General features: G+C 40.4%; 1 protein-coding gene across 20 annotated transcripts in view; it reads left to right on the top strand.

Moving 5' to 3' along the window:
* Positions 1–19,125, top strand: part of KCNMA1 (potassium calcium-activated channel subfamily M alpha 1) — a 755,813-nt gene that overhangs the window by 571,589 nt on the left and 165,099 nt on the right. For all 20 annotated transcript variants that reach the window (XM_075934712.2, XM_075934716.2, XM_075934715.2 and 17 more), the window contains one exon: positions 13,011–13,120. In XM_075934712.2, coding sequence (XP_075790827.1) covers positions 13,011–13,120 — 110 coding nt within the window. The remainder of the gene's footprint in view (positions 1–13,010; positions 13,121–19,125) is intronic.

Below are 19,125 nucleotides of genomic sequence, written 5' to 3'. Positions count from 1 at the left end.
TTTGTTAAGGGAATGGAATTTAGGTTGCTGATTTCAATGGGAGTCTGTAAATTATGAACCAGCCATTCCTATGCATTGACACAAGCCTTTGAAAACTGGTGTGAGAATCAGCTATGAATGTGGTACATTGAAACTGTCCTTGGATGGGAGTAAGATCCACACATGCTCTTTTGGGCTTGTTGTCCTATCTTAAATCATGCAGTTACAAAGTTATTTGACTGTATGAACACCAATTTGCATTAAATGATGCATTTTTCGTTTCATGTGTTACCCCCTCTCCTCCACACCCTCCAGATTGGCTAATGCCTTCCCTGAATGGTAAAGTTTGTGGTTAAAGACTAAAATGAAATCTGTGTGCCTTTTCTCCTCTTAGTGGCATGGGTGCAAGTCCCATTACTGCCTGTAACTGTGGGCGTACGTGGCCATCTTAGTATTTCAGTAGCTGTTTGGTGTAGCACAAGACTCCATTTAAATGCATACAGATTATTTCTGTATACTATGGAAAATGCATCTATATCTAATCTTGTCTGTTAGAGCTAATCTTGATTTACACATTTGATTAAGATACAACGCACTCAGGTTTTGTTTTTACATCTGGTTCTGGGGGACCAAAAAGATCCAGTTGGCTGGGATTGTTGTCCCTGCCCCGGAAACTATGTAATTACATTGTTATAGAGGTTTATTAGCTCTGATTAACACAGACAAATGTAAGTGAGTTAGAAGGTAGTGGTTTTGTATAACACTTAGTACTGGGCAGTTTACTTCCAGGATTCTTAAATATACAGGCAGTCCCCAGGTTACATGGATCCGACTTACATCGGATCCCTACTTACAAACGGGGTGAGGCAACCCCGCACTAGCTGCTTCCCCCCAGCAGACTATGGAGACACGAAGCTAGTGCCCCCCCAGCAGATCAGGGAGGCGCGGAGTGGCTTTTCTCAGCAGACACCTCAGCTTGAGAATAAAGGACTGAGGGAAGTGAGGTGTGGGAGAATAAAACTGAGCTCTGGAGAAATGTTTGGCTAGAGTTTCCCCTACAATATGTACCAGTTCCGACTTACATACAAATTCAACTTAAGAACAAACCTACAGTCCCTATCTTGTACGTAACCCGGGGACTGCCTGTAATGAGTTTGTATGAATTATTTTTGCCAAATAACTCATTTGTCAGATTTTGCCCCTTTTCCTGTTGATGAACAAATAATAACATAGTCTCAGAGAGATAGCCATGTTAATCTGTAACTTGAAAAACAACTGTTAAAAAAAACAGTGAGTAGTCCTGGGCACCTTAGGGCATGTCTACACTAGGAAATAATTTCAAAATAACTTATTTCAAATAATAACTCCCGAAATAACTATTTCCAAATAGCATGTCCATACTATAGAGAAGCCTCAAAATTAGTCCGAGGCAGGCTTCCTTAATATGGACTCGCTACCTTGACTTAGAGCTCCAGAAAGCACTGGGGAATAATTACTTTGGATGACTCTGGGGAATAGTTATTTCGAAATAGCAGCAGTGGAGTATCCACACTATCACAGTTTCAAAATAGGTATTTTGAAATAAGCATTATTCCTCATGGAAAGAAGGAGTTGTTATTTAGAAATAACCGGCACCTTATTTCAAAATCATGGTCTTGGTCGTGTGGACGCGCCGCTTATTATTTCAAAATAAGGGGAGTTATTTCAAAATAACTCCCTAGTGTAGACCAAGGCTTAGAGACCCAACAAAAGTATATGTATAGTATCGTGAGCTTTCGTTGGCAAAGCCCACTTCTTCAGATGAAATGATTCTTGTTTTTAAATAAAAATACACTCATGCCTAATAAATAATAAATCTGTATTTGCACATCACACTGCCTTGTCTGTTAGATTGAGGAGGAATTGTGTAAGATGTTCAAACATATTGTCCTGGCTTTTTAATACTTACCAATATGGGATAAAGATAAAGGAGAACTGATGAACTGATGCTCTTGAAGGATGGGTGGGACTTATGCAGACATCAAATTGATTGGAGCTTGAGAAGCTCGATCGGAGCTTCCAGACAGTTCTAGAACCTAGCCTCACTAGAAGGTAAAAGCCTGATTCTGAAAGATACTGGGCACCTCTTAGACCCAGGCCATACAATGATTTTTTTAATTCACATAGTAGAAACATTTTCAATGTTTTTTTTCTAACCGGCTAGTGTGTAAGCCCCATCTTTGGGTGCTTTTTCGGATCGTAAAAGGTTTACGCATCTCAGCAGAATCTCACATATTTTCTCATTTACATTGAATAAACAGATTAGGCCAGAGGAACCAAACATGCTAATTTTAATGGCATAAAATATAAATAGTCAAAAATTATTTTGAAGCTATAATAACCTAAATCCATCCTATTTATTTTCTATGGTTAATATCATTAAAATGTTTATCAACTTTGTTTTCCCCATGTGAAATAGGATTCTCTGTCTATACGTTCTAATCATTTTACAGATAGCGAAATGAAGGTCAAAGGTATGATGGAAAATGAGAGAGACCAGTTTTCCTCTTCCAAATGGTTGGATTGATTTTCAGCAGAATTAGTGAGCTATGCTATTCCCTGCATGATGGCAGAGTGAGCTGACATTACAGCTTGTCCTGTAATTACAAAGGCTTATTTTTGATTAAATGCAAAATGCAACACAGTGTCACTAATCAAACAAACTCCAACCTCAGTCTCTTCTTTTTGGTCATATTCCTTGACAGCACTGAAGACATTATATAGGATCATTATATATGTGGGATCTCTTTGACATGACTATTTATTTCATTGCATTGAGAAGTACGTGCTATGAACAAGATAGATCATTTGAAACTGCAGAGCTGTTGATAATTACACTACACAATGTTGAGCTGGGTGACTTTTTAACAATATTAATGGTCATACTTGTGATACTTGCATCATTTTTTATCCCTCTGTCACCATTTATCATTGGTAAATGACAGCCCTATGTAAATATGTTTGATGATCTCATGATTGTATCTATATGTGGATATAGAAGACGGTAGCAACATTGCCATTTATTTTAAAAAATGATTCAGATGAAAATTAAATTTCTTCTCTTGGGGCTTATTATGTCACTTTCCAGTTATTCTTCAGATGGGCCATTGAATCGATGGATAAGGTAGTACTATTATCCAGGAGACCAGAGCTGTTATGTAGGAGAGATGACTTTTAATGAAGGCACTCAATTAGAACTTAGCAGATCTGGGTTCAAATCTCAGTTATGCAATTGTCTTTCTCCTTGACTGTAGGAAAGTCACATAATCTCTCCTCATCAAGGTCAGAATTTTGGGAAGGGTAGCGAGGGGCAGCCGCCATGCGCTCCAGGACACCGCTTGCTTTTCATCCCATTCCCCGGACTATCAGGGAGCGAAGGGAAAGTACACGCATTCCGTGCATGCTTCTCACACCTGGCTGGCAAGTACTTTCCCCTCGCTCCCTGATAGTCTGGGGAATGGGATGAAAAGCAAGCAGTGTCCCAGAGCACACAGCTGCTGCTTCCCCACCTTCTGAAATTCCACCTTTGCTTCTCATCTTCATTTCACTATCTGTAAAATGATTCACTTTTTACCACCTTGTACTTATTTATTTTCTGTTTAGATTATAATCTCTTTGGGGGCAGAGACTGCCTCCGACTGTATGTGCATGCAAAGTACTGAACAAGGTGGCACCAAAATCAGTTAGAGCATGTAGGCACTAGCAGAATGTAAATTGTAAAGAGGAAAATGTGTATCACCTAATCTGCAATGTGGTCACTCTTTGGGGAGAGTTATGGTAGATTTCTTGTTGGTTCAGATTCATTAAAGACTGTTTTAGTTGAAACAGTTAATTGTCTGCACCCATTTTCTGTCCTTAGGATCTTATATTGCATACATCTTTATAGTTACTCTCTGAAGTGTCTTAGACTTGCTTCGCATCAGTGATAAAAATGATTGTGTGACCTCTGAATGCCTTTTCTTGGGCTCATTTCAGGCAGGCTCTTTCAAGCCATGATACTCCTATTCTCCATAGGAACAGGCCAGGGCAGTGTATTCTATCCTCTTTTCGAGTGTGCCCCAGAGATGACATTGCATAAATGAGTGAAGGACGAAGTACACAATCGAAAAGGGGGGGGAAAGTATGGTGAAATCCCTCTTTGACACCCTTAAGTAACTATTGATGTTCCTCGTAATACCATTGTTAACCCTGGTGGTTAGAAATGGATTGATTGAGCCTTTGTGGCTTTATCGACTATAACGGTACGTCTACATTGCAACGCTATTTCGGGATACTGGAGTATCCCAAAATAGCTATCCCGTGTCTTCACAGCAAGCTCATTATTTAAGGCTTGTTATTCCGATGTCTCTGTAAACCTCATTCTGCAAGGAGTAAGGTTAATTTTGGAATAGCGCTTTATTTTGAAATTTGACGCTGAGTAGACTATTTCGAAATAGCATTGAAATAAAATACGCGTAGCTCAAATTTCGTATCTTATTTTCAGTTATGGTGCAGTATAAATGCACCCTAAGATAGAGTCCGTCTGATACTTTTTTTTATCAGATGTAAATTACTCTTTTACATAATCTGCATTGTGGCAAGGGCCCACAAAATGTCTTTAATGTAATAAGCCAGGCTTCTCCTTATTTTATCTATCTCACGAGATCTTCTTTGGGTTGCATCTGTGGTTAATGCTTATAAACCATCCCTTTTGGTTGCATCTTAATGGCATTACTTATGTGACTAGGTGCTCAATAAGCCATGGACACGCTATGGAAGAGAATGCCATGTCATCACTATAAGGTAAAAGAGATTCTCAGATGCTACACAATGTGGAAGTGTACAACTTCTGTGGACTTCCATGGAGCATGTGCATGCACAGATCTTCGAGGCTGGGCCTTAAACTGTGCCTAAAGGTCTCAGATCAGGATAGTCTTTAGGACGTGATTAGCCAAATCAATCTGCCACATTCATGGGGTTAAACACTTGTTTTTGTGTGTGACTGGAAAGAAATACATTTGTAACAAGATTTTATGCATAGACTATTCAAGCGTTTGTCCTTATAAAGTGCCTAGTTTTCCCAGATTTTTTATCAGAGCAGTTAGCAACTTGTGAGGGGAGCGGGGGAGAGATTTCTTGTTTAATTCTTAGGCTGTCAGATTCTTGAGTAATGAGTAAATATGCTGATTTAGTCTCTTGGGTCTCTTCAACAGAAAACTAAAACATAAAATTGAAAGACAGCTTGATTTCTAGTGCAGATTCCCCACCCAGCTTCCTAATTCATCTTTCTTTCTGAACACTTACAGGCCAAATTGGCTCATCTGAAAAAGCATGCAAGAACATACTACATCTGTTTGGATTTATCTAAAACCAGGCGGTTAATGACAACAGCAACGAATTCCATCAATTAGCATATGTTTCCTAAATCAAATACCCTCCTATTTTCCCCCCTGGGGTAACAAAGTTAATAGGGGTGAAACAAATGGGGTTCTTATTTAGAAATGATTCTAAAAATATGTAGTGCTCGATTGCACAATCTGATTAAAGCTCTTGTTGTCAAGGAGCAAGAAGCTGCCTCCCCCTCTCCCCCTTTTCATGGAGGATGCACATTTAGCACTGTCTTTTAGGGCAGTGAAGATAACTCGGCCTACCTGAGGATTGGTCAAAGGGGGCATTGAGGCCATATTGCAAACTCCTGGCCCTTCTGCCCTAGCTCAGTGCTGGCTAATTTGCTTCCTGGAAGTGGCAAATAACAAACCCGTCCTACTCACAAGGACTGCTGTTGCGATCAGCCCGTGCATGAGCCAGGGAAAAGAAGGGAAGCTTCTTGTGTATCTCTCAAGTACCAATCCCACAATGGCCCATATACTTGAACAGAGAATGCTGCCCCGGCTATAAAATTCTAAACTGAGATTTTAAAATCCCAACAAAAGAGTTTCAGGGGGTAGCCGAGTTAGTCTGTTACAGAAAAAAAAATGGTCTGGTAGCACTTTATAGACTAACAAAACATGTAGATAAAATCCAATCTCTGTAAAAAGAGGCAGGAAGGCTGGCTAGGGTGCACTGGGCTGGGTTTACAGGGCTTGAAGACACAAAAGCCCACCAGATACAAGAGGCGACTTTAAGAAAATGTTGACTTTTTATGCAAAGTTAGTTAAAAACCCTGCAGTGGAATATTAACTTCATAGTTCTTGTGTATCCTACATTCCTGATCAGCTCACTAAGTAAGATTCAGTGCCCAAGTGGAAGCTTTATCAATGGATGAAGGAATTGGCTATTGCCTCTGACAATCATTTGACCAGCGAGGCCAACACCAACTGCGGCCCCGGAGCAAGGTGTGTGGAGGGCCTGGCTCCACAGCCCTGGAAGGGGCGGAGCCTAGGACAGGAGGAGTGGGACCGAAAGCAGTCATCCCTTAGCACCACCCAGACTGTGGTGTATCCTAGCCCCCAGAGCCATGTGGAGCAGTGCTCCAATGGCAGTTCAAAGGGCCGGGGTCTCCCACCATCACTATTGCTGGGACCCTTTAAATCTCCAGGCCGTGGGCAATTGCCCCTCCCCCATCAGCGGGCCTGCAATAGACTCAAAAGAAAGTTGAAAGCCCATAAAACATACCTACTTTTGCAGTGCTAAACATGCAGAGTCACTTCCTAACACTCAGTCAGTGATCATCTAATGCCCTGCGCATGAGGACTTATAGTCCGTATAGGTGTGTGCCTGTGTTTTTGAGGTGCATTTCTTACTCATTCAAAAACAAGCAAAAAAGGGTCCAACCCCAATGTTCCCGTTAAGCTTTTCCATCCATGGGCAGAATAAATTTTTCTGTGTGCACTGAGGCTTGTGTAAATGTGCATCACTTGTAGAAACAACAACCCCCAGCCCCATTAGCTGGGTGGCATTTGAATCTTTCTTCAATGGATGCACAAGTGCCTAGTTTACAGGGAGCACTGCTCAACTCCTGGGGGGGGGGGGGGGAGAAGGGGAGAGATGGAAGTTTTAATATGCATTTGCCCCCAAAACTCTGGTGAAGGTCTGAATTTGGCCCATGATGTGAAAATAAACAAATTAAGGGGAATAACATTTGAGCGCAAGGGATAGGTACAAGAAGGAAAGAGAATAAATAATGGGATCTGACACAGTCTGAAATGCTCACTGCAACTGCAATATAGATCCCTTGTATTCTGCTTTTTAATTTTAGAGCATCATAAGCGTTCCTCCTACATTTTCCTTGCTTTTGACATGGGGTGATGTGAACTTTTGTAGCAAATTCCACAGTCTCCACAAAGTACTAAATTTTGTGTGATGTATTTTGCCCATTCTGCCATAGAGAACATTGGAGAGAGAGAACCTCTGAGGGCATGTCTATACTACATGGAAGATCGACATGCCACATTCAATCCTCTTGGGTTCAGTTTAGCAGTTGTAGTATGGACCCGCAGATCAAACTCAAAGGGCGCCTCCACTGGTACCAGTACTCCTGCTTCTCACGAGGAGTAAGGAAAGTTGATGGAAGCATTTGCTCCTATTGGCCACTTACTGTGTGAACAGCGTGGAAACGTGATGTAAGATACGTCAACTCCAGCTACATAATTTACATATCTGGAGTTGCATATCTTATTTCAACCTTCCCGTGTAGTGTAGAGCAAGCCCGAGAGTCTTTATCAAGAAGAATAGGAGGTATTATTTAAATTACCAACTTCTCAAACTGGCAGCACTCCACACCAATAACTATGAACAGGAGAGAAAACTCCGTCTTTGATACAAGAACCAAAGAAACAATTTGGCTTTTTTTGGACTCCCCAGAACTTAATAAAGAAAGATTTATGCCTTCTGCTGGAAAGCATTTGTTTGGCAAACAAGCAAAAGTTAATTGCTGAAACTGTTTGCTCTGAAATGAAATCTCTTCTGATGGGCTCAACTTTGAAGTCCACATAGTACAGTGATAGAAAACGTAAGGATCCAAAATCTGCTGTCACATTACTGTTAATAACAAGATGGTATCTTTGTAACTGGAAGGCTGGACCTGAAGATTTTAATTTATTTGTTTTAAATCAAAGATATTTCCATTGTCTTGCTTGTTTTAAATCAAAGACATTTCCATCACTGGGAATTCACTAGTATCTATAGTTAGGCTAAATTTGGTGTATTTATTTGATTACATAAGTAATTACTATGACAGTGAAATGTTGATTGTCTTCAGAAATGGGGAAATCACTGGGGTTGTATATTATTTGGTATACACGTGTGTTTCACTCGCATCATCTAGTAAGTGTGTATTTCATACTAATCGTTGTTTAAGACCCAACTTTGTTAAAAAAAACTTGGACCAACAGTATTACATTCTGAGTCCCAATGAGTGAATGCCCCTCTCTGTGAGTTCCAAACCCCTGTGCTTTTCCCTTGGGGAGGGAAAGGCATTTAACTATATTTCTGAAATAGAGCCAGGTTGAGGAGCATTTTCATAGTTCAAAAACCTAAAATTGCCACAAAAAAGCTCTTGGTTTTGATTTTGAAGGCATGGTCACCTTATTTCTATACTATGTGATTGCTGGGATATATTGGCATGATGCTTGGGGGAGGCCATGTGATATTGCTTATTACCCTGTGTGGGATGGATTTGTTTTGTGCACAAACAGAGAACTTCTGGTTTCCGAGCTGCTTGTCCAACATCGTTCACCAACCATAAATAGAGAGGATGCAAGATGATCTCTGTGCATGTGGCAGGATGTTACACAATGGAAACATCTTTTTAGAGCCTCACATGGCTCTGGAATGGCAAAACCATCTTTGGGGATGAAATCTTTATTATTTGCAGCTCACTTCTCAGGGAGGTTGAGATTTGGACCATTCTCATCATGTAATTTTTTTAAAAATTGTATGTTTGCATCTCCAAAACTAAAGTCCCGGGTTACCTAGCAGCCCACCACGAGACCAATGCCTTGTCTTAAATAGATATCTCAATGGAGAGTTCTTAGAAAGTCTGCAATACTCCCATTCCATTAGTGCCTTTTGAAGTGTCCAATATGAGAATGCAGCCGGGAAGGGGAAGGTTGAATTGTGATACGCAACTCCAGGTATGTTAATTAAAATGGGGAAGGAAAATAAGAATCAGGACCTGGGGAGGTCAATGCCAGCCTCCCTGCTGCCGGTCTCTGGGCTTTTCCCCAGCTGCTGGGCTTCCCTGCTGGCCGCCGGTCCCCACTCCTAAGCTCCCCCTCCTGGCCGCTGGCACCCTTGTTGCCAAACTGGCTGGGCTCCTGACCCCCACAGGCCACCAGCCCTCTTGCCACTGGACTCCTCGCTGCCAGGCTGTCTGGTCAAGGAACATCCAGGCTACGTCTACACTGGCCCCTCTTCCGGAAGGGGCATGTAAATTTCACTAGTCGTCGTGGGGAAATGCGCGGGGGATTTAAATATCCCCCGCGGCATTTAAATAAAAATGTCCGCCGCTTTTTTCCGGCTTTTAAAAAAGCCGGAAAAGAGCGTCTAGACTGGCCCCGATCCTCCGGAAAAAGTGCCCTTTTCCGGAGGCTCTTATTCTTACTTTGAAGTAGGAATAAGAGCCTCCGGAAAAGGGCACTTTTTCCAGAGGATCGGGGCCAGTCTAGACGCTTTTTTCCGGCTTTTTTAAAAGCCGGAAAAAAGCGGCGGACATTTTTATTTAAATGCCGCGGGGGATATTTAAATCCCCCGCGCATTTCCCTACGACGACTTGTGAAATTTACATGCCCCTTCCGGAAGAGGGGCCAGTGTAGACGTAGCCCCATAGTCCGACAGGACCACTGATGATGCCGGAGAAGAGAGTCCTGGTTTGCCGAGTTCAACCTGAACTATGGGGTGGAATCTCTATCTCAACATTAATTGTTCCTGATTTGGCCACTGTACTGTCCAATCTTCCCTGAATTGGTTTTTAATGTATCATCCACCATTTTGTATTTTACGTGTTTCAGTGTGTGGCATTGGAGTAACACCAATGAACACAACGGTATAACTTAGTTACAGTCGGTATTTTCTAAATGTGTTGCCAATGAAACCAGGAGCAAGAGAAATATGAATATTCTAACGCTTTGCACATTGATTTGGGTCAATTAGCCAGTGTGTCCATGGACAGTATTTCACTTTTTTTTTTGGAAATGTAATTCATGTTAAAACTTCTGTTGAATTAATTAACATTCCTAACAAATTTGGACATTTGAAAATCAGGCCACTGCTTTAAAAGCAGTGTTAGAGTAGAATAATAAGGCATATAATTAATGTAAAAGCAATATAATGATATTCATTACTGTAACATTTAGGATTAATATCCAGGAAAGATCCTGAATTATATGTATTAAACTGAGGAAAGTTGTGGAAAGCCATTAGAAACTTAACTGGAAAAAAAATTGTGTGCAGTGGATGATAGATTGCATCCCTAGTCAATTCAGGATTGGTCTCAATGACCTCTAAGTCTTTTCTATCTCCAGTTTCATTTTTTGACTCTCCAGTGAGATACTCCATTAAAGCCCTGCATTTTGTTCAAGAAGTTCTTGCTTTAATGCTCTTCTAAAACAGCTGTAGTTTGACATGACAGGCAGAGATATATTGTTGCCTCGGGATGCTTTTCTTCTTTTGATTGATCACTGAATGGCTGAAAAATTAATTTTGGCATCTTTCCCTGAATCACTGGAGTTCTGTGCATTAATTTTGTTGCTTGAATTCCAGCAGAGATGTGCATTCATATTAGGATAAGGAATATATATGCAAGAAAGAAATACATGCCACAATTTAAAAAAAACTCATTTAATATACTGTACGTTAAAAATATACAGCCCTGAGTGTAAAGCTTTACATGCAGTCTCAGAACAGTTGGCTGGATTCTACTCAAGCTATTTAATATGGTGAGCCGGTACTTCTATCACATCCTTTACAGCAGTGATAAGTTATTTACCTTGGTTGGGTATCTCATTGAATCTGGCTCCCTCCCATACAGCTGGTGGAAGTGGTATACAGTAAATGCCTTTTATGTCCACAACTCCTCCCACCTTCAACAGAAGGGGAGAAGGAAGGAGAAGACCTAATAGAGCCAAGTTCCACAAAGCTGTTGACTATGGGAACTTACTTGAGCAGTGCCAGTGACATAGATTGGAGCAGAACCTCCGCTACTGTAATTTATCCTGGGTCCTGGGCATCCCTGAATCAGGAAGTCACAACCAGCTCTTTGCAACTTTCTCAGCTGTGCATCAGCAGCTCAGTGTTGCCGTGAATCAGGGTTCGTGTTCTTTGTATCATATTTGTAATGTGCCCCTAGAAAACATCACTTTTTATGAACCAATACTGAGACTTTGGAAGCATTGTAAGGGATTTAGCTGTTGCAGTCCCACTAACATGTCAGAACTCTCCACACAAATTCTCCACCCAAAATTGAAAATCTTATCCAAAGAGCTTGATAAAAATGCCTTCTACTTCAGCTTCTATCAAAGCTTTTCTGAAGCCATTGGCCGTTACATCTGAAGATCTCTCTGTTCTCAGTCTCTGCTATGTAAGGCATATCCTGAAGGATGCTTGTAAGGATGGAGTTAGGTATTCATATTTGCTTATTAAGGTTTCTTTGCAACATGGAAGGGCCAGAATTTTCTTGCAGCACAGGCTCATGTTAAAAGAAGTGTTTCCATGATCTATAATAATGCATGTTGGATCGGCAGTTTTAAAACCACCCTTTCTCAAAGGGCTTGGTATTGCTACTTTCTGTTTCCTTGCGTATTGTGCAATTGCAGGTCCTCTGATTAGTGTCAGTAACTTGCTATGTCAAAAATAATGTTTCATATATTATTTCCCCTGCTCTGGTGTAGCTGGCAAGTTATTTTGGTTACTCTTGTGTCACAGTTTATTAATCTCACCCCCAAGGAGCATATGATCTCACTGTTCAGTGTAATCACTGTTTTGATGCTGTGTCATATGTATAATAATTCTTGGAATCACGATAGGCGCTGGTTTTGATCACATAATTGGCTAATATTCAAAGGGCTAATTAAATGAAGGGATGTCCAATTGAAAATGAAACTTTTTAACATTTTAATGGAAAGTGATAGACAAACTATGCAAACAGATATTTTTGAGGTGGTGCCTATGATGTACATACACACATACGAGGAGGTAGCATACAAAGTGCAAAAAAAAATTAAAAACTAAAGTTATCCAGTTCACCTGAGCACAGAGCCCTGAATTTTAGAGGTGCTGAGCTCCTGTAGTTTGCACTGACAACATGTAATTTTGTCCAGAGAGCGCAGGACCATTTTTTGGGAACCGTGTCTGTAGCCCCTCTTTTCAGTTTCTGCAGGCAAATTTCAGTTTGAAGGATAAGCAATTTTCCAGCAAACTGTGTATGGGGTCAGATTGTGGGCTGCCCTACTGAAATGTCAGTGAGGACAGAGGGTATGAAGGGATACTTCACTAAGACTAACCTGGTACTTGGGCCCCCAAATCCTAAAAATACTCTTGCAAAGCATGCACTCATAAGACCTCTCTACTCTTCTCTTGTATACATTGCATACCATCTCTGCCTACCTTTAGTGTTAAAAATGTTGTTTGTAGTGTTGTTGTAGCTGAGTTAATGATGGTGATGATTGCAAAATACTGCCCAAGTGTTCAAATATTGTGAAAGCAAGTGAATCTTTATACAATCATGGTAAAGTGATAAAATAATTACACTTATTCACGGGAGAGTTTTCACAAAACAAAATCAGGAACTGCCTTGCTCTTTCCTTTCCACAACTTTAATTCAGCCACTATTGCAATGTACCTGCACAAAATCCCAAACAATGTCAAGTACAGTGATATTTAATTTTTACTTTGCATTGTTTATTAGTGTCCAGTGGAACCCTGCTAGCTAAGTATTATTAATTGTAAAGAAAAAAGGAAACTGGGCTCCAAAATTCAACTAACTAAAAACTGATTCATATTAAATCCACTGGTTATATTTTTTGCAGAAAGCAATTTTTAATTTACAACTCTGCATCTGTGTTTCTTTTTCTTAGATTGAAGAGGATACGTGGCAGAAATACTATCTAGAAGGAGTCGCGAATGAAATGTATACAGAATATTTATCTAGTGCCTTTGTGGGTCTGTCCTTCCCTGCAGTTTGTGAGTAAGTAGATATATATTAATTGTCATACATTCGTTGCCTGCTCTCAAGTGAAATCAAAGGTTTCCATGGGAGGCATTTCCACTCTGTTACAATCCCGATATCGTTGCCTCATCAGATGGGATCCAGTAAAATAAACATTAAAGCAATCACTGTATGGAAGTACTACAAAAATTTTAATGTCTGTTTTCAGAAGAGACTTAAAAGTAAGGGAACATAAACGAAAGCCTAAATGCCAAAGTGTGTTTGAAAAACTGAATCAGCAATCTGGTTAAAGGGAGTTATTTATTCATAACTGGTGTCCAATTGTTTCTTCTAATAGTTCCCATTCTTTGGATGGTGCTTGTCAGCATCACTTGCTTGATTATTGCCTGATCTCTAGAAAATTATTCATTAATCTGGGCAGATGTAAAGGAGTTATATATACTGTAGGGAGAGAGTCATTTAACACATCATAGAACTGCCTGAAAAATGCTTTGAACAAACATAACTTCTGCCAGGAAAAATAGATCCATCTGACAATGAGAGGAGAACGTGTTGGGCATGGACTGAATAGTCCTGCATAGTCCACAGGGCAGTTATAAGTCTTATTCCTATAGAGGACTGAGTGGCCTTTCATCTGTCCAGGAAGTGCTCTGTCAGAAGGAAGTGAAAGTGCACAAAGCAACAATGATAGACACAAACACCCCAAATGCTTCCAGAAGAGTCTTGGCCATCAGATTTCTGTTGTTGTTGTTGTTGTTTATTATTAGACTCACACCAAAAAGTGTTGGGCACTGTATAAACACGTAGCCCTTGCCCTGAAGAGTTTACAGTCTAACTAGATGAGACAGACAGGGTAGGAGGGGAGAGAGTCAACAGAGAGGTGAAGTGATTGGCTCAAGGTTATGTAACAAATCAGCATCAAACCCACGAACAGATCCTCCGGGTATCTGAGTCCCAGCCTGGCCATGGCCAATAGACCATGATGACTCTGAGACATAAATCTACTGTCGCCTCCATTCTTGCAAGTGATAGAACTTTGGCCATAAATTATTTCGGAGCTTATGTAGATTTAAATGAAGCCAGACCACACGTCCATGGGGATTTGTGTGAGGAAGGTGTTCCCTTTGCAGCCCTTAGCTTCCAGGGCCTGTGATTGATTTATTAGCAGACAGCGCTGGTTTGAACTGAAAATTGTATTAAAAAATGTCTCCCTCTACGTCAAATGCACTAAGCCAAAAAAAAAAAAAAAATCACAAAAGATACCATTCTGCATGGTGTTAAGCAAAGTCTACAATACTCTGACCACATGAACTAAGCTGCTTTTATGAGGAGAAAATATCCAAGCAAAATTCTTTCTCAAATCCGGTCAAGTTTCCATACGTTTCCTAGAAAAAAGGTGGCGGAGAGTGTATTCAGCATGGAGTTATCATTCATTTAACCCACTGATATAGCTGAGGTAGAACAATCAATAAAGAAGGGCCATTTGATGAGGTTTAGGAACATCCCAGAACATTAGAGCTCTCCTCAGGCATTTGATTATCCAGAGGTTTAATTATCTGTGTTTTCTAGTTGAACTTGAAGAAAAAAAGATGTAACTAAATGCACCAGCAGTATAATGATAACATTGTTCAATTCAGGTTAATTAAAGCACAGTGGTAATTCGAGTGTAGTGTTGTACATCACTGAGCTTGGCACATAAGTATTTCCATTACAGTAAGAAGTGGCTTCCAATTGCAGATGACGCATTGGATGCCAAAATGTGTTTCAAGCTAGCTTGTGAAAAGGCAAAAAAGAATCAGTGGACACTCAGGGTGCATCTACACAGCACCCTAAACTCGAATAAGGGACACAATTTGTGCTATGCAAATTGTGTATCTAATTTCAAAATAACACGCTATTTCAAGCCATCTCTACTCCCTCATGCAATGAGGTTTATCGGGATGGCAAAATAGTGCATCTGCTATTTTGAAAAATATTTTGAAATAACAGGTGGCTTATGTAGAATCTCTTTGGGATTCCGAAATAGCCATGCGGTGTATACATACCCCCAGAGTGTCCAATCAGCTGCCTGCAAAATGCAGAGACACTGAGCAATTTTTCTCATCATGCAGGGATCTTCAGCATTCATGAAGCCACTGGCATTTTGAAACACGGAAGAGGGATGTAATGTGTGTTCCTGTAGGCTCTTGCTGTTGATTATTAGCCTGGGGGGGTTTTCAGCAAAGCAGAAACGTAACTGGTTGGTGAATGGAGTGACGGGGTGCCATCAGCAGCATCCTGATCACTGCAGGCCTAGTTGAGGGTAGTTACACCCTTTCTGGTGGGGGATTGTGAGCATCTGGGTAACAATCACAGGACTAACAAGGTAATGGGGGAGGCAATAGGAGGAGGACATTTGGAAGCCAGGGGCAGCTCCAGAGGAGCTCAAAGGATGAACCTGGGCTAGAGAATGAGGGCTGCAGAGAAGCCTCTCTTTTCTATAAGCCTGTGGCAGGGTAGTATGATGATAGAGGCAATAAATACACTTCCTGATGAAAAATAAACAGCACCCTGTGCGTTTGTAACTGCAAAACCGTCCCAACTGTCCAGGCAGTGAGGGTCAGTAGGTAGCAAGAGAAGTGCTTTTTGATAAATGGGCTGCCACTCAGTTCGGGCAACTGGAAGCAAAAGAATGTGGAAGTAGCCTTAGTTTCTATGGAGATAGGACATTAAATGTGTTAGAAATATCACAGCTTTTTCCACTACGGTAAACCGCTCCTCTAAGTCAGAAAGAGAGGGTATTCCTAAGTCCTTGGGGTGCTTTATCTGCTAAAAGATTGTGGCCAGATGTGACTGTTTACGTTTTATTCAGTCGAGGGACAACCCCAAATCTGTAGTAATATTTTGCTCTTCAGTAGATCTCTTAATGCATCTTCTCTTCTTGTTTGTCATGAGGGTCCTGTGAGCTCTCAGTTCTCACACTAAATTGAAGCCTATACACAGAAATTGCCCTTCAAACACCAGCATTTCCGATACTTTCTCCACTCGTTAAAGCTGTGTGAAACTCAGTGCAAATGTTTTTCTGCAATTTCAGTTTGCATAGATTAGCCCCCTGCCCTCCTTTTAATTTCCTTTTCAGCTTCTAAGAACTCAGTCCTTCCCTTGTGCCCACACACACACCAAAAAAGAAACTCTTTCAAACCTACCACCACATTTTAACTGATTTTTGCAGGTGAAACCACACACAATTTCACCAGTAGCTGGAAGAGTGAGTTGGATTTTATTCTCTCTTGTGCACTAGAAATCTGTCAGATAAATTTGGACTGCACTGTTGCTGATGGTGCAAATGAAGCCAAATTAATGCAGTTTGATGACCATTACAGAGCTGTTGGATAAAAAAAAGTCTTTTGACTTGTAAACTGAGATATTCGAACAGGAAATTATGGAGAGAACATAAGAATGGCCATACTCGGTCAGACCAAAGGTCTATCAAGTCTAGTATCCTGTCATCACGCGGCGGCCAATACCAGATGCCCCAAAGGGAAGGAACACAACAGGTAATTCTCATGTGATTCCCTCTCCTGTCACCCATTTACAGACAAACAGAGGCTAGGGACACCAATCCTCTCCATTCTGGCTAATAGTCATTAATCGACCTAACCTCCATGAATCTATCTAGCTCTTTTTTGAATCCTGTTAAAGTCCTAGTCTTCACCACCTCCTCTGGCAAGGAGTTCCACAGGTTGTCTGTGCACTGAGTGAAGAAAAACTTCATTTTGTTTGTTTTAAATCTTCTACCTATTACTTTCATTTGGTGACCCCTAGTTCTTATATTGTGGGAATAAGTATATGGACTTTTTAGCTTAGAAAAGAGGAAACGAAGGGGGGATATAATAGAGGTCTATATAATCATGACTGGTATGGAAAAATTGGATAAAGAAAAGTTAAGTTTTTAATCTCACTTCATATGGGACCTGTTCCAAAGCCCTAATTATTTTTGTTGCCCTTTTCTGAATCTTTTCCAGTGCCAGTATATCTTTTTTGAGTTGAAGAGACCACATCTGTATACAGTATTCAAGATGTGGGTGTACCATGGTTTTATATAGAGGCAATAAGATGTTCTCTGTTTTATTCTCTATCCCTTTTTAATGAGTCCTAACATTCTATTTGCTTTTTTGACTGCCGCTGCACATGGAGTGGATGTTTTCAGAGAAATTAGTCCCCATCATATTGTATGGGTAGTTGGGATTATTTTTTCCAATGTGCATTACTTTACATTTATCAACATTATATTTCATTTGCCATTTTGTTGCCCTATCACTTAGTTCGGTGAGATCTTTTTGAAGCTCTTCACAGTCTGCTTTGGTCTTAATTTTCTTGAGCAGATTAGTATCATCTGCAAATTTTGCCACCTCGCTGTTTGCCCCTTTCTCCAGATCATTTATAAATAAGTTGAATAGGATTGGTCCCAGGACAGATCCTTGAGCGACCACACACTCTCCACTCTGAAAACTGACCATTTATTTCTACCCTTTGTTTCCTGTCTTTTAACCATTTATCCTTCCCTCTTATCCCATGACAACTTAATGAATATGAGTATGAAAATGAATATGAAAATATGAAAATGAAACCTGACAGTGTCATTTTTTTACATCCCCTGATTAAAAGCACTGACAGATGAGACACTAAATCTGTTTACTGTTCAGTCATTCTTGCTACCCACCAAATAACAACTTTTTCTCAGATTTATTACTGCTGGCAGCAAATGTCTCTACTTCCCTACTCATGCCCTTGCCAGCTACCGTGGACTATTCAAAACTATTCAAAATAGGTATTTACAGTGATTTGAGGAACCTCTTTGATTCTGGTCTGAGATTTGGATTGCTTTGCAAAGGTGAATTTCTTCCCACATTTTTGCAGCATTAATGAAATTGGTTCAGATTTACATTTGGGTGTGCAAAACCCTACTACAGCCACACGCTTTTCTTTTCACCATGACCAATCCCCTGTTAACCTTTAATATCTTTCAGTGGCGTCACTTATGGGCCACTAGCCCTTTTTGCTCTGCATCATTTGAAGAGCTAGTTCTCTGGCTTTTTCAGGTTTAATAGATGACATACCACAATTATCGTAAAATGGTTTTATAATGGTTTTAGTTGTAGCCAATGCAAAGACGTTCATTGATTTTTTTGGATTTTGCACTAGGCTCACAGATTGTGGGCATCTTGCTTCTGTCACTAAAACTAACAGCAAAACGACTCTTTCCCCTGTCAGACACTAGCTATGTCAAGAACAGGGCCTGATGGGTATAAAAGTTCAAGCAAATCCCTTAGAAACTCATAAATCGTTCCCTTGTAAACTTTCCTTCTCAGTCACTGCATATCATAGTGCTGAGAGCTGTTTTCTGGTTCCATCACATGATTAGAACTCGACGGGGTTGTATACATCCCCGAGTCAGCAGACTCTTAAGAGTGAAAGGCAGTGGCATCTACTAGGTATTTCTCAAAAGTGAGCCTGCAGGGATGAAACTAATTGGCATTATCATGAGTTTTAGCAATGAAGCCATGAAAGGAATGAGAATTTCTGTATTGTCTCCCCCCAAGACATCAGGGGAAGGATTAACTGAACTGCTAAATTCTTTTCAAAAATATTGCCATGTGAACTTATTCAACTTTGTTCCCCAAAAAATATTTGGACCAATTTTAAATAATTTATCTCCACATCATCTATTGGATTCAGGCTGTGGAAATCAAAAGTCGCATCATTCCCCGCTTTGGCTTGAACACGAACAACATTTTCCATGCACTGAATGTGACAATGGGTATTTTTTCAGTCAGCCATTGATTGCTTGCAAAATAGAAATGCTAATCGTGTTTCATTTTATTGGTCAGAAGGGGTTAAGACAGAAGACATACTCTGAAAATATGGCAGAGTTGAGACTGTAGATAAAATTCTAATTTTGACATGGAACTGCTAATGCCCCATTAAGACCGGTGTAACAGATTATACTGAGCTCCCCTCTCGTTCACCCCTCATTTACTTTG

The sequence above is a fragment of the Pelodiscus sinensis genome, chromosome 8 (genome assembly GCF_052426305.1).
Source record: "Pelodiscus sinensis isolate ZL-2025 chromosome 8, ASM5242630v1, whole genome shotgun sequence".
Taxonomy (NCBI): Eukaryota; Metazoa; Chordata; order Testudines; family Trionychidae; genus Pelodiscus; species Pelodiscus sinensis.
The sequence above is the reverse complement of the archived record's forward strand: the minus strand, read 5'-3'. Positions and strand labels throughout refer to the sequence as shown.